This window comes from Falco cherrug, chromosome 6 (genome assembly GCF_023634085.1).
Source record: "Falco cherrug isolate bFalChe1 chromosome 6, bFalChe1.pri, whole genome shotgun sequence".
In the NCBI taxonomy this organism is placed as follows: Eukaryota; Metazoa; Chordata; class Aves; order Falconiformes; family Falconidae; genus Falco; species Falco cherrug.
Window position 1 is genome coordinate 66,690,837 of NC_073702.1, and position 24,909 is coordinate 66,715,745.

General features: G+C 44.7%; 1 protein-coding gene across 4 annotated transcripts in view; it reads right to left on the reverse strand.

Moving 5' to 3' along the window:
* The window catches only part of SOBP (sine oculis binding protein homolog), a 119,021-nt gene that overhangs the window by 43,030 nt on the left and 51,082 nt on the right, over positions 1-24,909 (reverse strand). For 3 of the 4 annotated variants that reach the window (XM_005445722.3, XM_027814628.2, XM_027814629.2), the window contains exon 5: positions 10,010-10,105. The exons of the other annotated variant lie outside the window; for it this stretch is intronic. In XM_005445722.3, the coding sequence (XP_005445779.1) occupies positions 10,010-10,105 (96 nt within the window). The remainder of the gene's footprint in view (positions 1-10,009; positions 10,106-24,909) is intronic. 4 annotated transcript variants of the gene reach the window in all.

Below are 24,909 nucleotides of genomic sequence, written 5' to 3' on the forward strand. Positions count from 1 at the left end.
CAGCACATCGATATCAGACTCTGCAAGACAACATTTATAAAGATGTTGACAGATATCATCCCCTGTTTAACTTATGGAGCCATCAAAAGCTCACTTCCATGGAGCATTTTTGGACCCTTTAGTTGACTAAATCACCAATTTAGAATCTGTCAGACTTCATTATGCAGATCAAGAGTCTCTCCTTGGTTTCATTTGCTATGCATTAATAAGAAAGCATTGGTGACTGCAGCCTCTCGCACAACCAAAGCCTTTCTGCCATTACATAGTAAATTTTGTTCTTTCTAGTGTTCAAAAAAACCCCCTCAACATAACAGCGACACGGCTTAGTTGCTATGCGAAGCCTTAGAGCCACTGCATAGGGATCAGTTCCAGACTTTGGTTTGATTCGAACCAAGCCAAGCAATTCACGCCTAGATGTGATCTTATGAGGTCTTCCTGCTTGTCTGCTTCTCTCACCTGCAGGTGAAGTGTGTGCTCGGGCCAGACCAGCCCCAGGATCCCCACAAGCCTGTGTGATCCCGATGTGCGTTTACAGCCTTCCAGCTTGATGCCTGGTGCAGTTAAAATACTCAGCACCAACAGGCAGATTTATTATGAATGCTGGTAGGGATCTTTTTTCTCTCTCATTGACTAGATGTGACTCAAAAAGTTAATGGTAATTGCTCTCATCTTCATTTAGCAATGAGAGAGAGAGAGAAATGGGAGCAATTTGCAGATCTGAGAACAGGTCATTACAGGTGTGTTATATTAGTGTATTCATGAGCCCCCTGGGACAGCCGTGCTGCGATATCCAATAACTTTCTTAATGTGTAATTACACACCATTGGACTATAATTGATTAATTGAAAAGAGAATGTAGGCAGATGCTAGGCCAAGGCTGCTGCTGCTCATTAAATGAATATGTCCTTGCTTCTTTTTAATAAGTTAAGTGAACTACTCAAAAGCAATTAAGTGAGAACTGAAATTCATTAGATTTTAAGTAATTATTGGTATTAACTTCTATAATAAAATTCAGGATTTATATTTTGGGTTTTTTTTTTCCCATTCTGAAAGCAATGTAATACACGTCACTGCTGAAATGTAAAAAAGGTGTCTGCTGCAGACAGCAGTGAGCAGTGAGATACATGGTCCTTGCGGACAGATCTTCAGTGTGCCTTCAGATAACTGTGGTATTAATCTGCCCTCTTGGAACATCATTCCTGGAAGCCCTGCACAATCCTAGGGATTCCCAAAGAGAGGGGGCCACAAGCTTAGTATTCCAGCGCACCCCCAAGCCTCCCTTCAGGCCAGCTGAATGGTGGGCCAGGCTCTTCCCAACCCTCCTTCCCACGGGCTCGATCTTAACTCTGAGAAATAAAAAGAGCATGGGCTCCTGATTTTCAAAATCCAGCTCTCTTACTGCCCTATATTGGCTCTTAAGGTGGGCAAAGCCTTCAAACTCCTTTTTAACGGGGAGGAGTACAAGGCATGCAGCAAGATGAGGCATAAGCCGACAGCACCGCTATAGAAAGTCACATTGGTCTACGTAGGCACCTTTCCAGACCTGACAAAACCCGTTCTCCTGAACAGCCTGCACGAGCGAGCGCCAGGGTCTGGGCTGCACAAGGACTCGAGCACCGAGGGACAAATGCCGGCTTTATGGCCTGGCCCCGTGCCGCAGGTGCAGCTGTGGCGCGGTGCGGTGCGAGGGATGCTCCTCCCAGGTAGCTGCCAGGGTGCCCCACGGGCCCTACTGAGTCATCTGCATCTCCTGCACAGACCCCAAAGAGAAAATATTTATAGCTCTGGGTGATGACTCTGGAAATTTTATTTCCAATTTATGTGGAAGGAAATCGGATGAATTTTATTTCACCGCACTTCACTTCCTTTGGAACAAGGCATATCTTTATTCTTTAATGTTCTATAAAAACTGTCTGAATTTTATTTAAATTGGTTATGAATGCCAGTTTCATAAAGCAAACCACAATTCACAACTGGTTTTCTTTCCAAGGGATACAAAGTTGCTTTTATTTCCCCCCAGTTTTACAGAGGTTGGAGGGGCAGGGGGGATGGCTGACGATTTTTTTCAGGCTTCTTTAAAATTTATTGAACCATTATTAAGAAGTAGCCTGCTAAAAATGCATTTTCAGCTAACAGTTTCTTAACTTTTTACTTGTTTAAATTTTCACTCAGTAAAAAGATTGGTGTTTTTTTCAAATCATTTTTGAAAAAGCAATTTTTCAATGAGAACATGTTTAATTCGAAAATAATAACTTCAGTAAACACAACAAATGAGGAAAGCAAAGAGTAAAAATAGAGTAATACAGCACAGTATTGCAGTGAGGAGAAATTAAGGTTGCAGAAATTATTCAGAGGTCACCAGTAATTGCACATTTATTAATAAAAATTTTAATGCTTGTTCTGGGAAGGAAGATGACAGGATTGAAGCTGTAATGGAATTTTAATTATTTTCCTTTTTTAAAAATGCATTTTGCCTCTCATTTGAAATAATAACAATAATAACAACAGTGATGTTAAAAATTAGAAAACATGCCTCCTTCTGAGGAAAGGCAGGCTTCTGCTCACAAAGTGTCAAGTGTCACATCCTAAAATAATGCTCCTGTATTGGTATGAAGGAAAACGCTAAACTAGAGACACTGGGGTGAAGTTGCTTGCTATTTCTAGCATGCCCAAGGCAAGTGCTGTGGGAAAGGGGATATGACTTGCTCTTGGCTCTCAGAGGCCAAACACCCACATCGGTAGCTGTGGTCCTTCCCACATCTGCCCTGTCCCCATTGCCCACCTTCCCATGCTGGCCACCCTTCTCACTCTCACACCTTTTACTCCGTCTCTTGAGCTCCCTGAATCATATTCCTTAATTCGTTCCACTGAACTGAAAGGGTGGGGATTGTGTAGAGCTACTGAGGGTACCAGCCTGCTTGTGTGGGAAGCTGCATCCCTGGCCATGGGAGAGCTTTGCTTCTTTTATTCCCATCTCCTTCCCTTCTTTCTCCCTGCTTCCCATGCTCCTGGGGATTTTATACCTTGTATTTTACATGTCACTGGGAACTTCCAGAGACTTACACTCCTTGCTTGCTCTCAAGGGTTTATGGCATTCCCCTGCCCACCTCTGCAGGAGGCATGGGGAACCCCTCGCCCTCCTTAATGCTGTAGGTCATGGTCACTCATTCACCCCAAGTATAAAAGGAGTGAGGTTTGGGTCTTATTTCCAGTAGGGCTGCTGTCTCAAACTTGCTATGACAGGGTTGTATTTTCTGTAAGTTCCTACAGCTGGTCTCTGATTACAGCCTTCAACTTAAATATTATTAATCAAGATCATGCTTTCTACACTTCACATCAGCTGTTAAATGGCCTACAGCACTTCTTGGTCAGAGAGGGGCAAGACGTCCCAAAGCAGTTGTTCATCTCTTCCTGTCTACAGAATACAGTGTGTCATTCAGAGCCCACTTTACAATTAATGGGAAGGATCCTATTGATTTCACTGGGCTTTGGATCAAAGATTGTGGAGTCCTGAGCATGGTATGAGTCAAGACTCATATACTCAAAAGCATATTTCTTTAGAAGGTTGGTGGTGCAGAATGGAGGAAGGGGAACAAAAGGCTTGAAAGACTGAGGAAATCTCTCAGGACCCCTGAGAAGGTCTGCTGCAGCCCCAGGAGCAGGACCCAAACCTCCCAGGTCCAGCTCAAGCTGACATAAATGCGAGCAACAGCATTCGCTTCCATTACAGGGTAGAAAACCGTATGAATTAAAAAGAAGGACAAGGACACAGCCCGTGTGCCGGGCAAGACAGTGGCTGCATTTGTTCTAAAACAGTAAACAGATCCGTGTAGACAGGCATAGAGCCTATCATTTCCTGGGGACAGCATATCGCGGGGCGGCTGGCAGGCTGCAGCTCTGTATTTGGTCCTGCATTATCCCAACGAGATGCCTATCAGGGTGCAGCGGCCGAGGCAGCCAGCGCCCCGTGGTGCCTACCCGCACAGGCAGGCAGCAGGCAGGGAGGGTCAGCTGCAGCCAGGCGTCAGGGCTCCCCTCTCTCCCCGGGGCTGCAAATCTACCCGTAGGTTCAGCACTGCCTTTTTTCAGCATGTTTACCCAGTGCCTGTGGACTTCAACAGTCTTTAGGAGCATGCATAAGGTGAACGCCATACAGCCCTTCACTCAGCCTGGCAGCAATTAAGGACCAGAAAAACTCTACAGTAATTTTGCCTGGTTTGTTGCCCTTGCTTGAAAAGAAACAGAATGCAAGTTTTTTGGTGGGGTTTTGAGGAGGTTCTTTTAAAAATATTCTGCTGTAACTCGTGAACAATTTAGTTTTTGAAAATGAAACGTTACAGGCAATTCGTCTACAATATCACCTAAGCCTCACTGTTACTTCAGTCACAAAAAAGTTTGAATTTCATGTGGCCAAAATTACTGAGGTTTTAAGAATATCAGTATCAATTCAAAGCTACAACTGCTTTTCTCAGTATTTTTGTTCCAGAGCCGTAACTGCCATTCTGACAACTCTCTGTGCCTGATCCAAAGTCCCTGAAACCAACAGCGGGCTCTCTGTTAGCTGTTATGGGTTTTGCCACAGCCCTTTGCTCGAATCACTGCGTACACCACGATGCAGCTGATGAAGCAGTACCAGTTGCTCTCAGACTGCGGTGGCACACTGAGCAAGAAACTGATGAAATCCATTGGTAAGCCACCAAGAAATAGCACCAGTGGTGAGATGCAGCAAATGTCGTGATGCTGAAACACTGGTAGGCACCGCTGTAGAGGTTTTAACTCTTAGCAGGCTTGGTAGCCGTAGCTCTACAACCTGGAGCTCCACAGGGTGTCGTAGGTCTTATCGTCCTCTCCCTTTCTGCCTCTCCAGGGTGGCAAAATCACCTCCTGACTGCAAGGTTGTACCTTAAAGGCAAGATGTGGCCTGGCATCCCTCGGAGTTGCTGGGTGGCCGTGCCGCTCCAGCTTTCTGGCCAAAAGCTCTGTGCATCCTAAAGCCTGGGCCAGGATGAAGGAAGCACTCTCCCTCTCCCTCTGCCAGTTTGTACCCAACAGGGTGAAGGAAGAACCAGGGAGAGCTACAAGGGGAAGAGCCTTTGCTTTCTCTCTCCCCTCTCTGCTAAAAATAAGGAGGTAGCATGGGAGACAAAAAGGGTGGAAAGGCAAGAGAGGGGATGAGCAAAGCTGTCTCCCCCTAATTCAGTCCTCCTTTGAAGGCACTGTGATTAAAAATGGACTGAGAGGTATTTTCTTTTAATGCTGAAACACTATCAGGGAGCGGTTTTGCTTGAGACTGAGGCACAGGAAACAGATCAGGTACCTTAAAAAAAAGAATTCAGACCTCACTTTCTGAAACCAAAAATCTTATGGCCTCCAAAGGATACCAACATGCACATTTACATTTAACCTGACTATGACTACAAAACCTACAGGCCTCATCTGAACACAAATACTCTCAGTGCTTTTTAAAATCAGTCTTGTACGTATGAAATCTTTTCCGCATTCCCGTACCGTAACACTGAGGTTAACCTGCCTGCATCCTTGCGGTCCTGTCCAGATGCCCGCCATGTGCCATCCCTCATGACCCTGCCTCTAGTGCTGGAACAGCAGAGCAAAGCAAGATGACTTCAAGCAAACATTAGCTGTAGTTCTGGCTCCTCTCAGCCTTGCCATAGCCTCCCCAAATGCCTTTTGCCCGTAGAACATTTGCATTTCAGTTGTAGATGTGTTTTCAGAGCTTCCTCTGCCTCCTTTTGTTAGTAATTAAAGATAACTGGCCACAGGTGAGTTTGCATTAAATCAAATAACAAACATGTTTTATTTTGTGTCTTTTACATAACAGCTTCCAAGCACCAGGACTATCTTATATAAATCATCGCATACTGGACTCACAAATTTATCCTCCCAGAGCAGAACTACTAGGAGCAGACCTTTTGATTTCAAAGAGAAAAAGATCATGATTTTACTGCAGGAAAACCATGGATCACAGCTGGGTGTGGGGCTGGAAATTATTTTCTTTTTCCCAGGGTATTTATGTTTTGTTTGGTTATTTGTTTGCTTTACATATAATCCCATAGCGGTGGGTGGCACCCAGATCATCACCATAAACAAATGGTCTGGAAAGCAACCTGGCGTTTAATTTCCTTAACCCGTCAAACCATCCTTTGCTCATACAGCAGCATGCCAATCTGAAACCTTGACTCAATATTCTGGGTAACTGGGAAGGGGGAAGGATGAACTGTTGGTTTTTCTTTCCCACTTTTGTTAAAAGGCATGCAAGCATGGCTCTTCCTACCCTGACTAACCTGGGTACGTGCCAGATGGATTTTTTTTTTTCTCTAGGCAATGGCTCAGGAATTTCAGTCAGCTAGAGCCGGGGCTGAGGGCTTCTCACTGGCCTTTTCACTCCAGCCTACCCTTTCTCCACAGTTAATCCCATCTCTCTCGCCATATCCACTATTAGCTGGCCTGTACCTCTCCTCGACAATCAGCTTCCAGAAGACTAAATTCTGCCTTTTCCTTCTGGAAACAGATGTGCCTGAAAGAAAAGCTTCCAGCCACTTATGGAATAAGAAATTAAAATCCTGAGGCAGTGCCTATGGGAGAAGAGTGGATAGTTGGCCAAGACAGCATGCTGGCGGGGCTCTTTAAAAATAAATTTCTTTTATGTAGTTCCCAGTATCTATCATGGGTAGCTAAACTTAAGAAAACATGATTCTCAAAATTACTGAAAAGTTCACAAGGAAATTTTGATGTCCTCATCGACTAGAGCATCTTAACCACTTCACTTTCTGTGCTCAACAACAAACGGCACGATAAAACGTATCAGGATTTAGTGTGGGAAACGAATACCCTAACCTAATCCTGTAACTGCACAACAGCTTTCTATACCAATCAAAATGTTTAATTGGCACTGCTTTCCTTAACGTGTAGAACTACTGAAAGCACTTCAGGGGTTTCTTTTGCCTAAATTATACCTCTTTCCTCCTCCTAATTCCTGTCAAGCTCGCCCTTGCCCCCCTCCCCCCCAACAGCTGAGTGGTAGCTCACCACCCAAATTATCTCCTCTTCTGAGGACTACGCAATGAAGACAGCACACCATTTGTAATACTCTGTCACTACACCTTCAAGTCTCTCCAAGTAGTGAGGAGTTAAAGCTTGCCGTGTGTGCCTGTGACCTGCGATGTTAAGATTCAGCTGGTGTAGCTGGCTCTTGCGGGAGAGCCCTGGCACACAGCGCCAGCAGCAGTGCCCCAGCCCCTGGGTCCTGCCTGGCAGCACCCTCCCAGCACCAGCATTTCCCAAACAGAGGAGCCTGCACTTGTCGGAACAAACCTCGCTGAAAAATGGCAGCTGAACCCTAAAGCAAAGAAAGCACTTCTGAGCCGAAGCTTCCAATTTCACCTGACAGGCTATTACAGTACTTACTCTCAACTGCACTGAGAAAACTCCAAGGATTTCCCAATTCTCGAAAGCATAAACAAGTTTCAGTTTCTCTTTCATTTAAAAATCTAAGCTTTTCACTCAGCCAGCATCTGACTTGCACTGTTACACTCTGGGTAAGTTTTTACCATTGGGATAAGATTTTTTTAGAGGAAGCAGCTGTCCCCACTCCTTTCTTTCATATTCCGCCCTCCTCCCAAGGAGACAATTCCTAGCACAACTGTAGGAATACTGACTAGCCTTTAGAAGAAAGATGCTGTCTTTATGGCCAGTTTCTGTGAAATTCACTCTACTTTCAAGTACACTTTAATATAGCATCGTTTCCCAAAAAGCAGAAATATAGAAGGAAAACCACTACCTCTCTGTGAAACACACGGCATCTTTGACAAATAACACTAGTCCCACCACTACCACCAAAGCCTAGGCTCAACATCATATTTTCACTGAAAGTTCCTAAAATACATCTTTAAAGATAGCAGAGGTACATATTAATTATTTGTCTACTTTTTTTTTCCACATACAAATTGAGTACAGATTACAGCCCTGCCAATTTTGTTTCCAACAGCACAGGAAAAATAAAACTATGACAAATTGCTTTTATTACTTCCTTAAACAAGAACTGAAACTTGTCCAAAAAAGCACATGAAAGACTAACTTGGATGACTTGAGCTTTTGCCAGGTACAGGAATGATATAATTAAGCAAAAACTTATAATGCATATTAATAGAGGAATAATTAAGTGGGCATTAAAAGAATGTTTTATGGTAATAGCACAAAGGGGGTTAATTGGTTTGCTGATTGCTTGCACTAAAAATAAAGCAGATTTTCAATTAAAGTAATATATAACTTATTTTATATTGTGTTCTCTTCCAACTCTAGTCCTGCACTCTTCCAACACCAAGAAGCCCTAATGACTTCGGGGGCATCTTGGTGTGCTGTGGTAGCTTGCCAGGCCTGATGTGACCAGCGGCACAGTAATTAAGCATGGCCTTGAAGAAACGGTTTCACTTATTTGGCACAAGAATTGTGACTGCACAGGGGAATCGCTTTTTGTGTTTGTCTAGTTTCCTCCCCTTAGGACATAACCCTGCTGCCCCCAAAACCAAGAGGAGCTTTGCAAGGTGTTTAAGAGGAAGCAAGATCAGGTCTTATGGGTCATGTTGCTTTTGGCTGGGGACAATTATATTGGGAACAAACTGACCTTTCTGAGTGACACCTGTGGCTCTAAAAAGCATTGTTATTGCCTAACCAAGGGTTGGCTCGGCACAGGGGATGCCTGGGGAGTAGGAAAGCCTGTGGGCCCATTAGTGCAGGTGTGGCCAAGATGCTCTATGCTCTGGCCAGTGCTGGGAGCAGGGACTGGCCAGCACCCTTGGGCTGCTGCCCTCCAGTCTGGGCTTCTCTGATCAACTGCCTGAATGTGGGGGCCGGCTTCAGCACTGGGTTACGTCGGCTCATCGGCTCGACTTTGCTGGATGTTGCACCTGGGACACCAAGATTAGCATCCTCTGCAGGGGAGGCAGACACAGGTTTTAATGCAGAGGAAACAGCTTGCTCCTCCACCACTGTCCGCCTCTTCTATCGTTATGAGAAAAAAAAGTGCTGCTGTTTCAAAACATAACCCCGTGTTCTGACTCTCCACAAACATTTCCATTTAGCCAAATGATACATTTTACTTAAGTACGGCTGAGAAGAAAGGCGAATGCAAGGGAGAGATCTGCCAATTCATCTAAAACTCCCTTTTTTGAAAGCCATGCATGAATCTCTCTTAAATGTATTACAATTCATTCTCTGTTTACTTTAGGCAAACAGAAAAACTCATCATGGAGCACTCATTTTCGCAAGCTAATCAAGAACATTAGGTCCCAACAGATTCATTTAATAGAAATATAATAGGCATTCCTGCTTGCTTTTAATCTTGCCTAGCTGCAAATGCTAAAATGAACAGCAAATTAACCCTGCCTTGGAACAGAGATCCTTTCACAGCTGATATCATCTCTCTTACGGCCTGTAAACACTCCAGGCTCCCTAGACGTGCTTTCCTGGCTTTTGCTCTTTCCCCGCAGCAGAGGAGAGGAGTGGAGAGGAGAGGAAAGGATTCTCCCGCCTGCATGCAGCTAGGAAGGGGAGGAACAGGCAAGCTCTAAAGGGAGCACTGTGTGGCAGCAGAACAAAACACGGCACTGCTGCCCGAAAACAAGGCAGAGCTAAAAGGTGGATGGGAGAGTGAGTTTTGGGGAGCCTCAGGGCAGGGGGCTGGGGACTGGGGGGGGCTTTTCGTGCATCACCAGCTGCTGCTTGCATGGCTCTCCCTGATTTACCGTGCGAGACAAGGTAGTACGACAAGGCCATTCACGTGCTGTCATCAAATATAAGAGATTTTTCAAGCAATTTGAGATCTTAAATCGTTCACGGATAGCAGAACTAGCATTAGAACGCTAAACAGGAAAAAAAAAACCTATCATATTTCATAATGTATGTCATAATGAACAAAAGCCTTTCAAAAAAAAAACGGTTTTCACTGTGCTAAAGTAACAATCTAGACTTGTTGTAAGTATGTTATTCTTACAAGTAGTTCGCAGTTATTCTTGAAGGCAAGTCTTGGAGTTTCCTTAGCATAGTGCTGCTGGGGAAAATTTTCAGCATGTCCATCTTCATCTCTAGCCTGAAGGGAAATATAATGGCCTATTTAGGGACTTACAAATAATGGAAGGAAAAAAAAATAGCTAAAAGCATAACAGCTCAGATCATTAAAACAGACGGGAATCCCAAAATACAACATTATTAAAAAGTTTCTTTAAATACGCAGTACACCTTTAGATATGAGAACTTGGGATGCTGTTTTCTTACATAGCTTAGGTTGAACATGCAAATTCATTGTGGTGTAATAATTAGAACAACAAAAGACAAACCCAAAATGAAATATTTGAGCTGGAAACTGTGAGTAACTCAGGGTTTCAATTTACTCCATTGCATTTTTCAGGATTACATCACATACGTACTTGTTTAAACTTTTTGACATGCTTAAGCAATGCCTAGATAATGTATTTGTATTTTCAGTTTAACAGCAAGGCCAAAAAAAATAAATAAGTTTTCATACTCATAATTTACATGTAATATTATTACAGATAAATGGATTCCCCCTCCATGTTTAAGTGAAGCTTTGAAAGGAGCAATCATCTAGCCAGAACAATGATCCTTCAGTCAAATGCGGTCAAAATATTTAATGACAAAAATGCATTAGAAGTTACCGGTTACTTGGAACTACGCTGTTAATTAAGAAAGCTGAAGTTTAAATGGAGACATTACCAGAGCCCATTAGCAGTCCTGCTTGCATATAGTATTTTTCCCTTCTCATCTATAGCATTTTCTGCTTTTGAGCTAAAGCAAAAGGGAGAAGCAGGTGAAAGGAGGAGTGTCAGCAATACACTCATTACACTGTTCATTTGAGTGACACTTGCACTCCGTTCCGCTCCATCTCATCTGATCCCTGACTGTTCGCTCTCTCCCTCTTGCAGCCTCCTGAAATTCACAGCTGAGCTGTCTCCCTCACATATGGCTTGCATATAATTATGCACATTCCATTTTACACTGCATTAAAATGATGAGCTCCTGGCTCCCTGCCAACCTATTTAAATCAGCCCCTGCCCAAAGAAGCCGGGGAGAGGAGGAGGGGCGGGGGGGGTGGGGGGGCGACTGGAGCTGGGTGAGGGGAGCGGGCAGGGGCGGCTGGGCGAGGAGCAGGTAGCCCCGCTCCCCATCCCTCCAGCCGCCCTGCCCCCCCCGCCTCCCCGGGTAGGGGGGCCCAGGGGTGCCCGTGTGCAATGCACACACATCCCGGCGGCATCAGCGCTGGCGTATCGCTCTCCCCTCGCGCGGCGTGAACTGCCTGTCGTCGTGTGTCACACTCCTGGTGCCCAGGCTTTTTCAGCGTTGGCGTTTATGAAAGATATTTACACCTTGTAGGCTCTACGGCTTGTTTGCCTTCAAATAGGCTTCTGCCTCTCCCCAGGGAGATGGGGTGGGAAAGGGGAGCTGTGGGTTAACAGCAGCAGGGATTTTCAGGAGAACAGGAGGGTGCTGCACCTCATGGAAAGCCTGTTGACTCCAGTGGGCTTCAGCCTGGGTGTCTGCATGCTGGCCCTGGGGAATGAACAAACCCTGCCCGACAGAAAATACCATTTTTAAAAGTGCAAAGTTTGTCCAAAAGTATGTTTTGAGTCATACCTACAATTGATTATTACACAAAGCGGGAAGTGGGAAATGAGTTTATTCTGTACGTTTCCTAGCAGCTTATAGGTATTTTCTTTCACTGCCCTCAATGGCTGCAGGGTGGAAAATGTTTAGAATTTTTCCTTCAAACCACAAGGAAGAGGCAGAGCATTCCTGAGCACCTGAAATCACTTTTATATTGACATAGGTTTAAATGTATTCTTCTAATTATTAGTTTGAAACTGAAACCTCTCTCACACAATAAATCTACCTCCCATGCTGAGTGGAATACAAAGTCCAAATTCGACCGTGTTTTGTAAAAAAAAAAAACAAAACCAATTTTCATTTTGAAAACAAACTTTGTCCTTTCCTCTTCTCCATGGAAGAATATGGGCAACCCACTGAAGCTCTTCCAGGTCATCTAGAAGACAACCAGGGGACAAATGTCTTAAAAATGCCTAGCACAATGGGAATGGACCTGTCAGCTCAGGATCACAGGTGCCAACGGGATGCTCAGTGACAGAGACCTAGTGAGATGTTGCATTGGGCACAGGTGTTATGTAGGGCTTGGAATGCTATCGGTGCCCCCAGACTCCTGAAATTCTATCTTGGCACTATTCTAGACATTGTGCACATGACGGCTGGCACATTGTAACCTGCCAGTGACCCTTTGGAGCTTTATCTTGGTGCACGCACACACCTTGTAAAATGAAATGGATATCAGAGTGTTTGTAGTGCATGTATCAAAATATAGAGACAAACTCCACTGACCTTGATCTGCTTACCAAAATTGCCAGTTACACAACAGTTATTCACCCCTGCTTGATGGCAACATGTCCCCTCTCCTACTGATCCAAACCTCATTTTATTTAACCTTGGTTATCACCAAAATTTCCTAGTCTCAAAACCAGTTCAGCGACATACTGATATAATTCATTCTGGCAGCAAGAGTATACCTAGTATAGCTAGCTGGTTTCCATTGTAAAAAATACCTGTTCTCAGCAGCCAGGGTTAATTCTCCAGTTGCTTTACACTAATTCATTACCACCATCTTATAGTTTTAAATAACTTGCAGAGGGAAACACAATGTTGAGCACAGTTCTAAGCCTATTACAAAGTGGCTCAGAGTTTATCTTGCCATGGTAATATTGTTATATGCCCGTATCTACACTGACTCGCTCTCAGTCGCTGCTGCACACCAGTAAGTGATCGCCTTAGCTCCCCAGCATCTCGATCTCACTCACAGGAGGCTGGCACCTACAGCGTCTCCATCCCTGGCTGCCATGGGATGTATTTCGCCTGCTATTGTTCAAAAGGAAGCAACTGAAAAAAACCCAAGCCAAACCTGTGATCTCTCTGATCTTTTTAAAATCTTTTTAAACTGCTAAAATCATTATAGAAATGCTTGCATCAAAAACTGTATGTCCAAAATACTAGATGCAATTGATTGTATATATGCAGTATATGGTACAACTGCTCTCACAGCTCATTTTGTTCCAAGACAAAAAAGGCTCCAGCTCCTGTTCTGAGCCCTGGGACCATGGTGAGTGCTGCTAGTTTTATCAGTGCAAAACTGCTGCAACTTCACTGTGGCAGTGCCTCTCCTGGGATTTACTGAATGTCCTAATTCAATAGCCTCTACTGGCAGGCAGCCGCCTTCCCGTCAGCTGCATGGGATCCGAGAGGGAAACCTGCCCGTCGCTGGCCCGCGGGATGCCGGGCTGGACGCACACTGCCCCGGCTACTCCTGGCAGAAGAGAGTGTGTTAACCAAGGAGAAGTGCTGGTAAGGAAGATCTAGTGAAGAAACTGCAGTCGACTTGGTGGAGCTGGCTTGGCTGTAAGGTCAGCCTGATGACGGGTTGCACGGGAAATTGTGGCCTTTAATTGCAGGTTAGATATCAGGAAACCCTTCTTAATGACAGGTACAGCAAAGAGCTGGAGCATATTGCCTAAGGAGACTGTCAAAGCCCTGTCACCAGAGTTTTTTAAGAGCAGATTAGGCAAACATCTGTCAGGAATGACATGCACAGAGTAGCTCCTGATGTGGGGAAGCTGGACAGATGAGACCATTTCCTTCCCAGGTCCCCTTCCTCTCTGCTTTCTACCACTGAGCTTTGAAGGAAAATGGCAGGAGGGTAAGGAAAAAAAATTTAAAAAGAACAGAAAACAGGATCTGAAAGGACCTCTCTTAAAATAGCACAGCATTTGATGTTCAGAGATATGTGTACTCATTAATAAGTGCATGATGACAACTATCTTTGGCTACACAAACTGTGCTATTTGTTCTTAAGCCAGCCAGCCTATATTTGTGAAAGATGCCAATAGTTTGAAAACAGGCTATATATTAAGTCAAGATTCCTTTTTTTAACAAGACGAAGGAAGAACAATCTACAGCAGAATTTCCTCCTCTCTGAAGTGCATGAACACTTCTTTCTCCTTACTCTCAGAGAAAAATTATCTTGATCCAGACAGAGCTTCAGTGTAAGTCTTTTCATGCAGCCTTGGCCTCGGGAGAGGAAATCTGTGCTTACATTTTAATATTAAGGGCAGGATCTTATGATAGTATAAGTCACAAGGCAGGTTGAACAGAATAATTTATTAAGATGGAACTTGTTACTGCACAGCTTCCACTAAAATGAGACAATGCACTTGCAATGAAATCCTACTGCTCAGTCCACAAAAGTTTAATGCCACTTAACTGAAAACAGCTAACGTCTATTTTCTGTGAGCAACGGCCACTTCAGTAATGCAGAGTGACAGAATTAGCCTGCTTACTTGGGATAAAATTGCCACCTAATTTCCATAAATGTCCTTTAAAGCGGATGAAACACAGGACCGTTACCCCCAGACACATTAATTGCAGGCATTAGTTGAACCTCTCTGGTAAGACAAAAAAAAAGCTGCGAGAAGTTGAATAGCATTGCTATAGAAGCACAGTTAACTGTGTCGAGGCTCCCATCCCGTGGCGATGAACAGAGGCAGTTCACATCACCCTTAATGCTATTGTCTCCGGAGGCTGGCCGCAGATGGGAACTGAAAGCCGTGTTTCCGTTTCCACCACAAAGGTTATCTCTGCTTTCACTGAAACTTGAAGGAAATCCTTAGGGAAACCCTAATCCTTGAAATTCTAGTTCCTGTGCATTTCTGTTGTCCCAGATAATCAATTATCATGCTCTCTACATTCACTGTACCAACAATGGTAAAAATAGTGCTAAACTTCCATCTGCTGAGTATATTCTTCCCAGAAATACAAATGTACTTGCTGTAGGCTGGGGCGGGGGAGCAGGGGGGTGGCGATGTCAGGGTGACCCCACACTGGGAGCAGGGCAGGGCCAAGGATGACAGTCCAGGGAGGATGTCACTGGTTCACCAACCGGCCAGTTACAGGAGTGAGTGAGCCCTTGGCTCCGGGAAAGTCTTCCCTCAGGGAAAGCCGCCACTAATGTTTGACAAGATGTTTGCACTTCACAAGGATTTCAGGATTTTCCTGATGCGCGGAGTGATGGAATAAGTGGTATTTATTAGCTTATTGTCTCTCTCAGCTGCACTCTATTCACTAATCTCTACAGTTGTAATATTTTGCCACTCCAAGATACTAAAATCTTCTCCAGCTTTTCAAAAAAAGTCCCAGGTATTTTGAAACACATCAAAACAATGTTTCATAAAATCTCCCAAAACTCAGATCAGCGAAAACAAGGACCTGAAATCACACTAGTTGTTTATCATGCCATTATCATTTATATCCCACTAAAATCGAGGTTATCCTTTCTGCCTGACCTCCTGTGACCACCCCAGGTTAGAGGTGACCACCCTATCCAACGTTTCCCAGTTAAAGGGTCTCTCTGCCAGCAGTGACTCTCTGCACACTTGCTCTATGGACTTGGTGGTGGTCTATGGAGAGCTTGCAGGTCATGTGCTACTAACTCCCCTCATTTCCAGCTGCTAAAATGCATTTAAAGACAGCTAAAAATACATTAAATACTTTCCTAATGTTATTTTTCCATGTAAGCAACTGCTGCAGTCACCACAGGAATGTTATTTGATCGCCAAGGGGAGGGGAAGTGGTCCACGAGACAATCTGTCTACTGGAGGTGATCTATAAAGTTAAAAAAAAATTGGGAACATGCCCTCTTATAACTTCTTTATTAAGCATGCAGAGGAAAACCAGAAGGGCTTTTGCTGACTTCTTTTGCTGCCTCCTCTCCTCTCCCCACACCAATGCGCATACAAACACTTATACCAACACACACATGCACATCTCCACCCATTAATTAAGCTAGGAATTGAGATCTACACTGGAAGAAGTCACCAGTGGACAGAAACCAGCAGAACAGTATCAGCGCGACAAGCAAAATCTGGGGACTGTGCACGCAGCTCTTCCCAGGTCTTCAGCAGAGAGTGTACTGCTGGAGACAGGTTTGTGCCATCTTGTTGCCTGGGATCTATCCACAGCCTTCCTTGAAACCTCTCCCTGGCACTCAGCTGCTCCTGGCTCCTATATATTATAGTACAGACTCCACAGTTGCAGATTGTGTTACATGGTCACCAAGAAGAAGCACAGATATCCCTGCAAAGATGCAGTCCCTGCAGAGACTGCGGTTCCATTCCCTGCAGGCATCCTCAGCAAGACAAGGGACCCTACCACTGGTGTATCTCGTGGCAAGAGCTGCTTACGCTTTACTGTGATATTTCCATAATATACAGTGATGAATCTAGACCCAGACTCTAACCTTCGTTCAAATTTTAGTTGCTATTTCAAAAGCAAATACAAAATCTGAATGCAATACCACTAATGGCAGACTGAATTAGAAAACCATCAGCATCTCGAGTCCATGTGTTTAGGAGAAGGTTTGGTGTGGAAATGCCTTCGGGAGCCAGTGATCTGGCTAGCATGATTAAAGCCAGAGGAAATACATAATTCAGAACATCCTGTGATCTTCTCCATTGTGCTGACAGAAGAAATACTCCCTGATTTCAAAAATAAATGATCACCAGGTCGAACCTGCTATTCAAACCAAACCAAACGCACACCTCCTTATTGTCCCTTTCTGAAGAGGTGTTAGAACTCCTGGGAAACAGGCAGTTTCGCTGAGAAAAGTCACCCCAGAAAAAATGTGTTACAACAAAGGAGAAGGTGCCAATCTGTGGAACGACAGGGCAGTTTTTCTGAAATTATCCTTGTCAAAGCAACTGTGGAATGTCATGTTCATTTTCTTGCATAACTGAAGCACACTAAAAAATCCAGACAAATGTGCCTGAAAATCTGATAAAGGTTATTTATGGATCTTTTCTTTTTTTTGAATAATGCTTGTCTTTCACAGGCTATGGATCTGAATGGTCCAGCTTTATGTATTAATTTTTTCACTCAGAATCTCACAAAATGCATCCTGCAAACTCTATTATAATGTAAGTAATACTGTAAGTGAATCAAAAGGAAATACTAGTAACACTACTACCCTAGTGCCTGCTAAAGTCATAACTTTCATCCTACTGCATTTAAAAGTCACTCAAAACTTACACCAAAAAGCAAAATGGATTCAGCTTTCCGGATTCTATACACCTTTTTCTCTCCTTCCCCCAGTTTTGTTTCATATACTTTATAGAAGAACCCTGATTTCCTTCTGGACTTCTCATCCTTCCAGGCAAAATCAGGATTTCCTTTTTATACAGCTTGCAGTGCTGTACGTTTATAGACCCTTCTACCACAGTCATAAAATACTTGGGAAAAACTGATGATCGCCTTCAGCTGCACAATACATCCAGAAAGAGCAACTGAAGCAAAAATAGTGGTGTCTACTGCCCTGGACCACTCTTCTAATTTTTATAGGAAGAGGAGCATAAGGATTGAGACATGAAATGACTCAGGCCCACAAGTAAGCGAGGTTGGTCCAGCCTCCATCCAGTTGCTCGGGCAGGGAACTGCCTCATGCTTTCAAATGAAAGCTCCCCATTAAACCTCATTTTCCCATTGCATTCCAGACTTAGGCACATTCTTCTTTCCTCTATTGGCCGATAACCGGGCAGCTCCTGCACCTTTACCAGCTTCCACGGGACTGCACTACCCTTTCCCTGACAGTTCATGGCATGGTGATACATGAGAAGTGTTCAGGTGGCTGCCTCAAAAGCTAATTTTTCAAACTGCACAAACCTTTACCCATATCATGAATTGTTAATAGCCAGTTCTGAATTGTCGAAGAATAAATACGATAACAAACACGTAACATTGAGATAATTTGAAATAAACTTTGTTTATTGTCCCTTTGAACGTTTCTTCGACAAGTCACAGCTGCGTGGGACCTTCATAAAAGCGTACCTACACTACTGATCTCCCTTCTGATTCATGACAGGCCTGATCCAGAGACACTAATGGACCGTGCTTGACAGTTATTGCAACGTATTCAATACACAGCCTAAAATACAGCTAGGAAAGAAATGAAAATATACTGTAGACTTCCCAGCAGATTCCATTTTTGTAATGGGTAGCTCACACCAGTGTAGCTGATAAGCTTTCCCTCTCTCTTTGTACTCCCTGCTTATTATCATTTATGAGATAAAAGTGTTTTTGAAAGTATTCTGTGTGGTTCACTACCAAGTGGCGCAAGGTTCTCACTGCTGCCATTTCTACAAGGGTTCCCAAGCAGAGATGAGAGACTCCTGTGCAGGGCAAGCACACATTTCCAATTAGCCTGCCAGAGAAGCAGAGAGGCAGAAAAACAAAACACACCACCAAGTTTAAAAAAATAATAGAAAAAAAAGATCCTCAAATGTTGGTAACAGTTAGCTAAGGCTCACAGACCAAACAAATCACTGTCCCTAATGAATTTGCTTCAATGCATCTGCTTATTCCAAGCTTTGGCATTGTAAATACCAGAGCAACAATGCGGATTTTCTCTGATTGCAGTGTCACATATATGATTAATCATCTTGACTCAGAGCATATTTTTTTAAAGCAATTGCAGCTGGTTTAATGAACTCCTCTCCCACTGGCTTTTATAGACTAGTCATGATCAACATACCATTAAGATAAACCTCGCACCCCATCCCTCCCCTCTCTGACAGCTTGCCTTATTTGCCTCACAACAGTCAATATCCAATTAAGAGGCAACGGATTTGATCGATACAGAAGGTAACAATAAGACTTAAACAGCTGGTAAATTCTACACTTACTGTTTTTCTTTAATTCCCTTCTTTGTGGTATATAAACAGTTCTGCACTTTAAATAAATGCAGAGAAGGAAAAACAATGGCCAGGTCTGGTTCCCTCAAATGAGCTGTGTCTGCAACCTACTCCGCAGCAATAAATGCTTGTTTGGGAGCAGTGCAAGACAGGCAGGATCCTGTTCTCTATATTTCCTGTGGCCTTTTAAAGGATGAAAATAGAAGTCTCTCCCTGCTTTGGTTACGAGTGACATGCCACTTGGGCCATTCACACATGGAGGGGCTGTACTATTATTAAAGCAATCATTTATGAGCTGGGTGAAGGGATGACTGGTCTGGAGAGGGGGGCAAAACCCGGTAGGAACAGAGCATATGCAGGAGAACAGGCAAGGAGAGGGTGAAAAGAAAGAAGGGGAAGCTTTGATACAAACAACATCTTCTACAACCTTAATATCATCTCCCAGTCTTTCTGCTGATGATGAATGGCTGCAATAAAAGGTGGGATAGTGGCAGTTATAAGCAGGACAAAAGCAAAACCTGGTTGGTGGTGAGGAGCATTCGTTGTAATTCCCGATAGCCCAGCTGGAGGTCAGGGACTGAGGTCACGATATTGCCACTGCCTTTGGGTATAATACCAGGTACTGCACTTCTCCCTCCTCTCCCGCCAGCTTTTTTTGAGGCTTTTATTCAAAGTTTTACTTTCAGAGACATTTCACAGAGTAATAGGCTGATATAGTCCAAATAAAGTAGCCCTCCTTTTCCAGGATTTCCACTCTTCTTTAAAGAAGTCATGACCATGGGGAGAAGCCACAGTCTCACTGACAAATGGGACATAACTGAAACACCTCTGAGCTTGCTCCCGACACTGGCAGAAAGTTACTTCTAAATCACAGTGTCATGCCTGTGTTTTCCACTGCCCACTGCAACCCTCTGTCACCTGGAGGGATTCCAGTAACATATATCATGTCTAAAACCAGAAAACTGTCTGTTTAAACTCATAAGAAATTTCATAGCACACAGATCTTTTCAGGCAATGGGAGGCAACAAACGATAATTTATCTTCCCAACTTGCCTTGGGGTTTGAGAAGTCCCATACAGAGTTTTCTCCTCTCTGTCACGGTAAGATGAAATGTACTGAAAAACACCTCTGTCTTCCTAGCTCTCTTCACTACCACTTTCCCAGTGGTACTTTACCACAGGGAGCAGGTGCAAGTAGATCCTTGGCCAGGTTTCTGAGCCTAAAGGAAGCCACTTCTAACTATATCTAGCAGTTTACTTCAGGCCCCAGGCTTTATCAGACCACACCTTTGTTTTCCACTCTGTGCACTGTTATTACAGAAGAAAAAACCAAAATTATATTTCTCTAATTCCTAAAGACAGGCATAAAAATGGGGATGCCTCCACTAGAAAAAGGAGCAGGCACAAACACATTCACCATCTTTTTGTCTTTTGCATTGACTCAAATGGCTCATTTGCCATCCCCATCTCTATACCCAACCCAGCCTGGCCCCTCACCACATGGCAGAGGCTGGCGAGTTTTGCCACCTTTCCTGTAACGCTGATTTGTTCTCTCCTACTTCTCACTGACAGCTCCTGTCTTGAAAAGCATCCCTTGAGGCTGCACCAGACTCATTCACGCTCCCTGCTAGCACTGCTGTCTCCTCATGGGTGTGCGCGAGTATGTCCACGGCGTCCCTAACATTCCAGGGTGGCACTTTTAAAGCTTCCATGGGTTTATTCCAGCCTCTCATGTGCTGGCCTCTTAAATAACTCCTACTTGCCCAACACCTCCAACAAATACTTAGCCAATAAACTTGTTTACAGTTCAGCCTTCTGTTGTGGTTTAACCCCAGCAGGCAACTAAGTACCATGCAGCCACTCGCTCACTCCCCGCCCTGCAACAGGATAAGGAGGAGAATTGGGAAAAAAAGGTAAAAATTGAGATAAGAAAAATGTAATAATTGAAGAAAAATAATGATGGCGATGAAGAAGAAAAAGAAGAGGAAAAGGAGAGAGAAGGGGAGAGGAATAGAATCCAAAGGGTAGGGAAAACCCCCAAGTGATGCACAATGTAATTGCTCACCACCTGCTGCATGATGCCCAGACAGTCCCTGAGCAGCGATGGGTAGGCACTGGCCAGCTCCCCCCTGTTTGCACACAGAGCATGACATTCTATGGTGTGGAATATCCCTTTGGTTAGTTCAGGTCAGCTGTCCTGGCTGTGTCCCCTCCCAATTCCCCGTGCCCCTCCAGCCCTCTTGCTGGCAGGGCCTGAGAAGCCAAAAAGTCCTTGGCTTGGTATAAACATCACCCAGCAACAACCAAACGCATCGGTGTGCTGTCACCATTGTTCTCATGCCAAATCCAAAGCACAGCACTGCCCCAGCTAGTAAGAAAATTAACTCTATCCCAGCTGAAACCAGGACACCTTCTTCAGTGTTTTCTCACTGTCCAATTGACTATTTGGCATCACCTCAAATGTACACTCACTGTGCTGCTGAGCCCGCTGAAGTCCCACTGGTGGCCTATGCAATAGTCTGCTGCCATAAGTCTGTCCCATTTTCCTCAAAGGTGGAGCCAGTGCTTCCAGAGGGAAGAAAAGAGATGGAGCTAGGACATTCCTCTGCAAAGCAAGTACTACACCTACAGAGCTGGGAGCTGCCAAAATCACATCCCCTGCACAGTGAGTGCCCCTGGCTCCTCCATTCAAGGGCTGGGCTTGAAGCAGCCAGGTGGGCTTTGCAATATTCAGAGAGTGAAGAACTCCTGGTGTTTCTCCACTCCCAGGCTGTGAATCAAGTCCTTGCCTCTTCTGTTGCCAGGGCAGACACCTACCTATCTCATTTTAGGGTGCAGTCAAAACAATGTCTCTGTCTAAGCAGAGTGTGCAGAAACTTGTAGAAATGAGGCCTTCAGCCTTTCAGTCACCATGCGCAGCTCCGCAGATTCCCTGTTGTTTGACCAATATGTAGAGGCCTTCATTTTGGTCACAGTGTGCATTACTGTAGGAGGCAGCAAGGCTTGGAGGAATCTGATGCTCTTACTACTTCCACTACACAGAAGTACAAAAGCATCAAGCAAATAACCAGCCCTATATAAACACTTTAAGCACATTCTTAGTCTACTGAATAGTGCTGCTATCTGAAAAACTTGACATAACTTTCTGTTCCATATCTAATTCCATCAAAATCCAAGACCAAATTCTCCCACCTGTATCCTGACCATTTTGCATTGGGTATCAGCTTTGTGAAGTGCAGCAATGGTCTTGACCTCTGTTGTTCTTAGTGCACTTTTCATTCTGGGCCTAAAGCTTCTCTAAAGTGGAGAAAGCACCTGCTTGCCTTTCACACAATCACCAGTAAAACTAAGCCTAGGCAAAGGCCAGAGGTAGCAAGATAACCACCAGGCTAGTGCCAGATGTTCAGCCTAACATGAGAGTAAGGCCAACAGACTGGAAAATCCACCCGTGTTTCCCAGTACTACTAGCAGGAGGAGCACCGTGGTGGTGGCCGTCATCATCATCTCTTTAGCAACAGGCTGGTCAGAGACAAAAGAAGCTAAGGAATCCCCTTTTTGTAGTCAGAGTGTGAGTTCCAGGAATAGAATTACAATTTAAATTAATTACATCTAACCATGTAATTAACACTCGTGTCAGTTTATTACAGGCATCTTCACCATCGGTGCTGTGAAATGCAACTTAGTGACTTTTTTTTTGTGGGGAACGAGATGGAACAACCATTTGTCTCAGTTGCATTGTTTATATATTAATTGCTAAATTGTTACTAATATTATTAATCTCATTATCCTAATTACATGTGTTCTATCTTTTTACAGTAGCTTTCCTTCCAGAATCAGACTACTTCACACATCTCCATTGTTCCTCTCTGTCGGTTTAGAAATCTGATGGGGAATCACTGGCATCAAAGAAAGGGGACATGATTATCGAGCACGAGGAGCTGCAACATCAGCTGCTGAGCAGGAAGGGGAAATCTATGCATGTTCTTCAACAACCGGCACACTTCACAGCATACACTGGCACAACACTTCACATGGTAGGAGGTGAGGTTTAAAAAATTGGACCACTGTAATTCTTTAAAAGCAGCCAGGGTCTCTTTCTGAAAGTCTAGGTCATGTGCCTGGCACTGCATCATATGGTGTCTCTCTTCTGCCATTTGTTTATTTGCTTCTGGCAGTTTTGGCAGTGAGGTATCAGAGTGAAATGCACACCACTCCATACATATGGTGGGAAGAATCTAGTGCATCAGTTTAATGCATACTGTACTGTATACACATTCTGTTTTATCTCTGAGCACAGCTGTGCTGTAAAAGCTTACAAAATGTGAAGCCTTCTGTGCAGCAAAAACATCGACAGGAGAAGCTGGCCTATAACTTATTAGGTTGTGACACAAGCCAAAAAAAGCCAGCACTAAAGCTGACAACTCCTGGCATCGTGAGGAAAAGTACAGCGGCTCAAGTGTAAAGAGGGAGTGTCAGCCCTAACTTCACATTTTGGGCTTTTGCTGCTGCGGGTCACAAATAGCGATGGTTTGTTCTAGGACAATGACTCCCAACCCTGGCGTGTGGCTTCCAGCTAGCAACCAGCAAACAAAGAGGCAAATCATCCCCCCAGTGCCCCGCTGCACTTGCAGGTAGCCTGTGCTAGGAAGGGATTCAAGGAGGGGTGGACAAGAGCCAAAAAGCTCTCGTGGCTCTCCTCCTCGCCCAGCACTGTAGCCTTCAAGCTGTGATCGGTCCTGTGTCTCCTACTCCCCCAGCTCTTTGGGCTGAAGGTAGTGGGAAACATATGGTAGGCAACTCTCCTGTGCTGGTTGGACCAGATGTCTGGTAATTATTTTTTTCCACCACAGTGTTGAAACAGGGACTCTTTTATTTTAATCTGAGCAAGAATGGCCACACTGGGTCAGATCTAAGGTACCCTAGCCCAGACTTGTCTCCAGTAGTGACCAGTATCACACTCTTGAGCACAATCTGAGGATCAACGGGCCACCCTGTCCTTCCAGGGGTACAGACCTGCCACAAGGGCAGTGGGAGAGGGTGTCTGAGAGGTCTGATAAGTGAGTTTGGCCTGTATATTCACTGTTCCTGGATTTTTTTACGTATATCTCACTGTGCAGCACTGAACTGTGTGAGATTGTAGTACATCTCCTTTCTTACCTACTGATGGACTCCATCTATGCATGCATGTGTAGGTAGAGAAGTGTGGTGAGTAAGCAAAACAGGGAAGGGAAACTCAAGGTGGGATGGCACTTCTTAGGATGCAGAGGAACTTCCCCGATAAGAAAGTCATGACTGGAGACATCACATTTCCTCCCTTATCCCAGAGTAATGAACACCCCATGCAGCTGAGCAGTGGAGCTGTCAGGGCTGATCTGTGTGCTTCCCCTGCCTGCTGTGAGGGCTCCCCAGCCAGATGAAGCCTCAGCTACTGTCTGGGAAAAAATCCCTCCTGTCTGGCCCAGTGCTGCCTGAGATGGTAACCTCTGGCTCCAGCAGCTTCCTTGACGGCTACAGGTTGTGGAAAGCACAGCCGCATGGTAGAAGAGATCACATCATCCCACAGGCACTCAGCCAGAGGAATCGCACTCTTTTCGGCTCCTTACCCAAATGTATTTCTCTCATGCAAGAGCCCACTTGATCCCAAGGGGAAGGGAGAGCCTAATTGTCCTGCCAACAGAAGCTGAGGGAGAAAGGCATCCCAGGAGGAAGCTTTTTTCTAGCCTCCAACACATCCCTCTGCTGAGAGAGGGCTTCCCTCCTCTGACGCAGTCATGATGATGGCACCTCCAAACCCAGCTGCTCCCAAGGGCTGCCCAAAAGGCATCAGAGGAGTCCTGCAGCAGGGCACTGGCTCCCAGCCCACTCCCACTGCCCTGTGCCCCCAGGGCTCCCCTGGGAGGATGACTCTGAGTTGCACAGCATGTCACCGTGGAGGATGAAATACAACCCCCAGCTAAGTTTAGCTTTCTGCCTCGTCTCGTGGGAGCACAGTCGCATGGCTCTGCCATTGCCCCATGTCCGCCTCCTCCTTGCCTGCTCCATGGCAAAGGGGAAGGGGGACCTGGCTGTATACTTTTTGG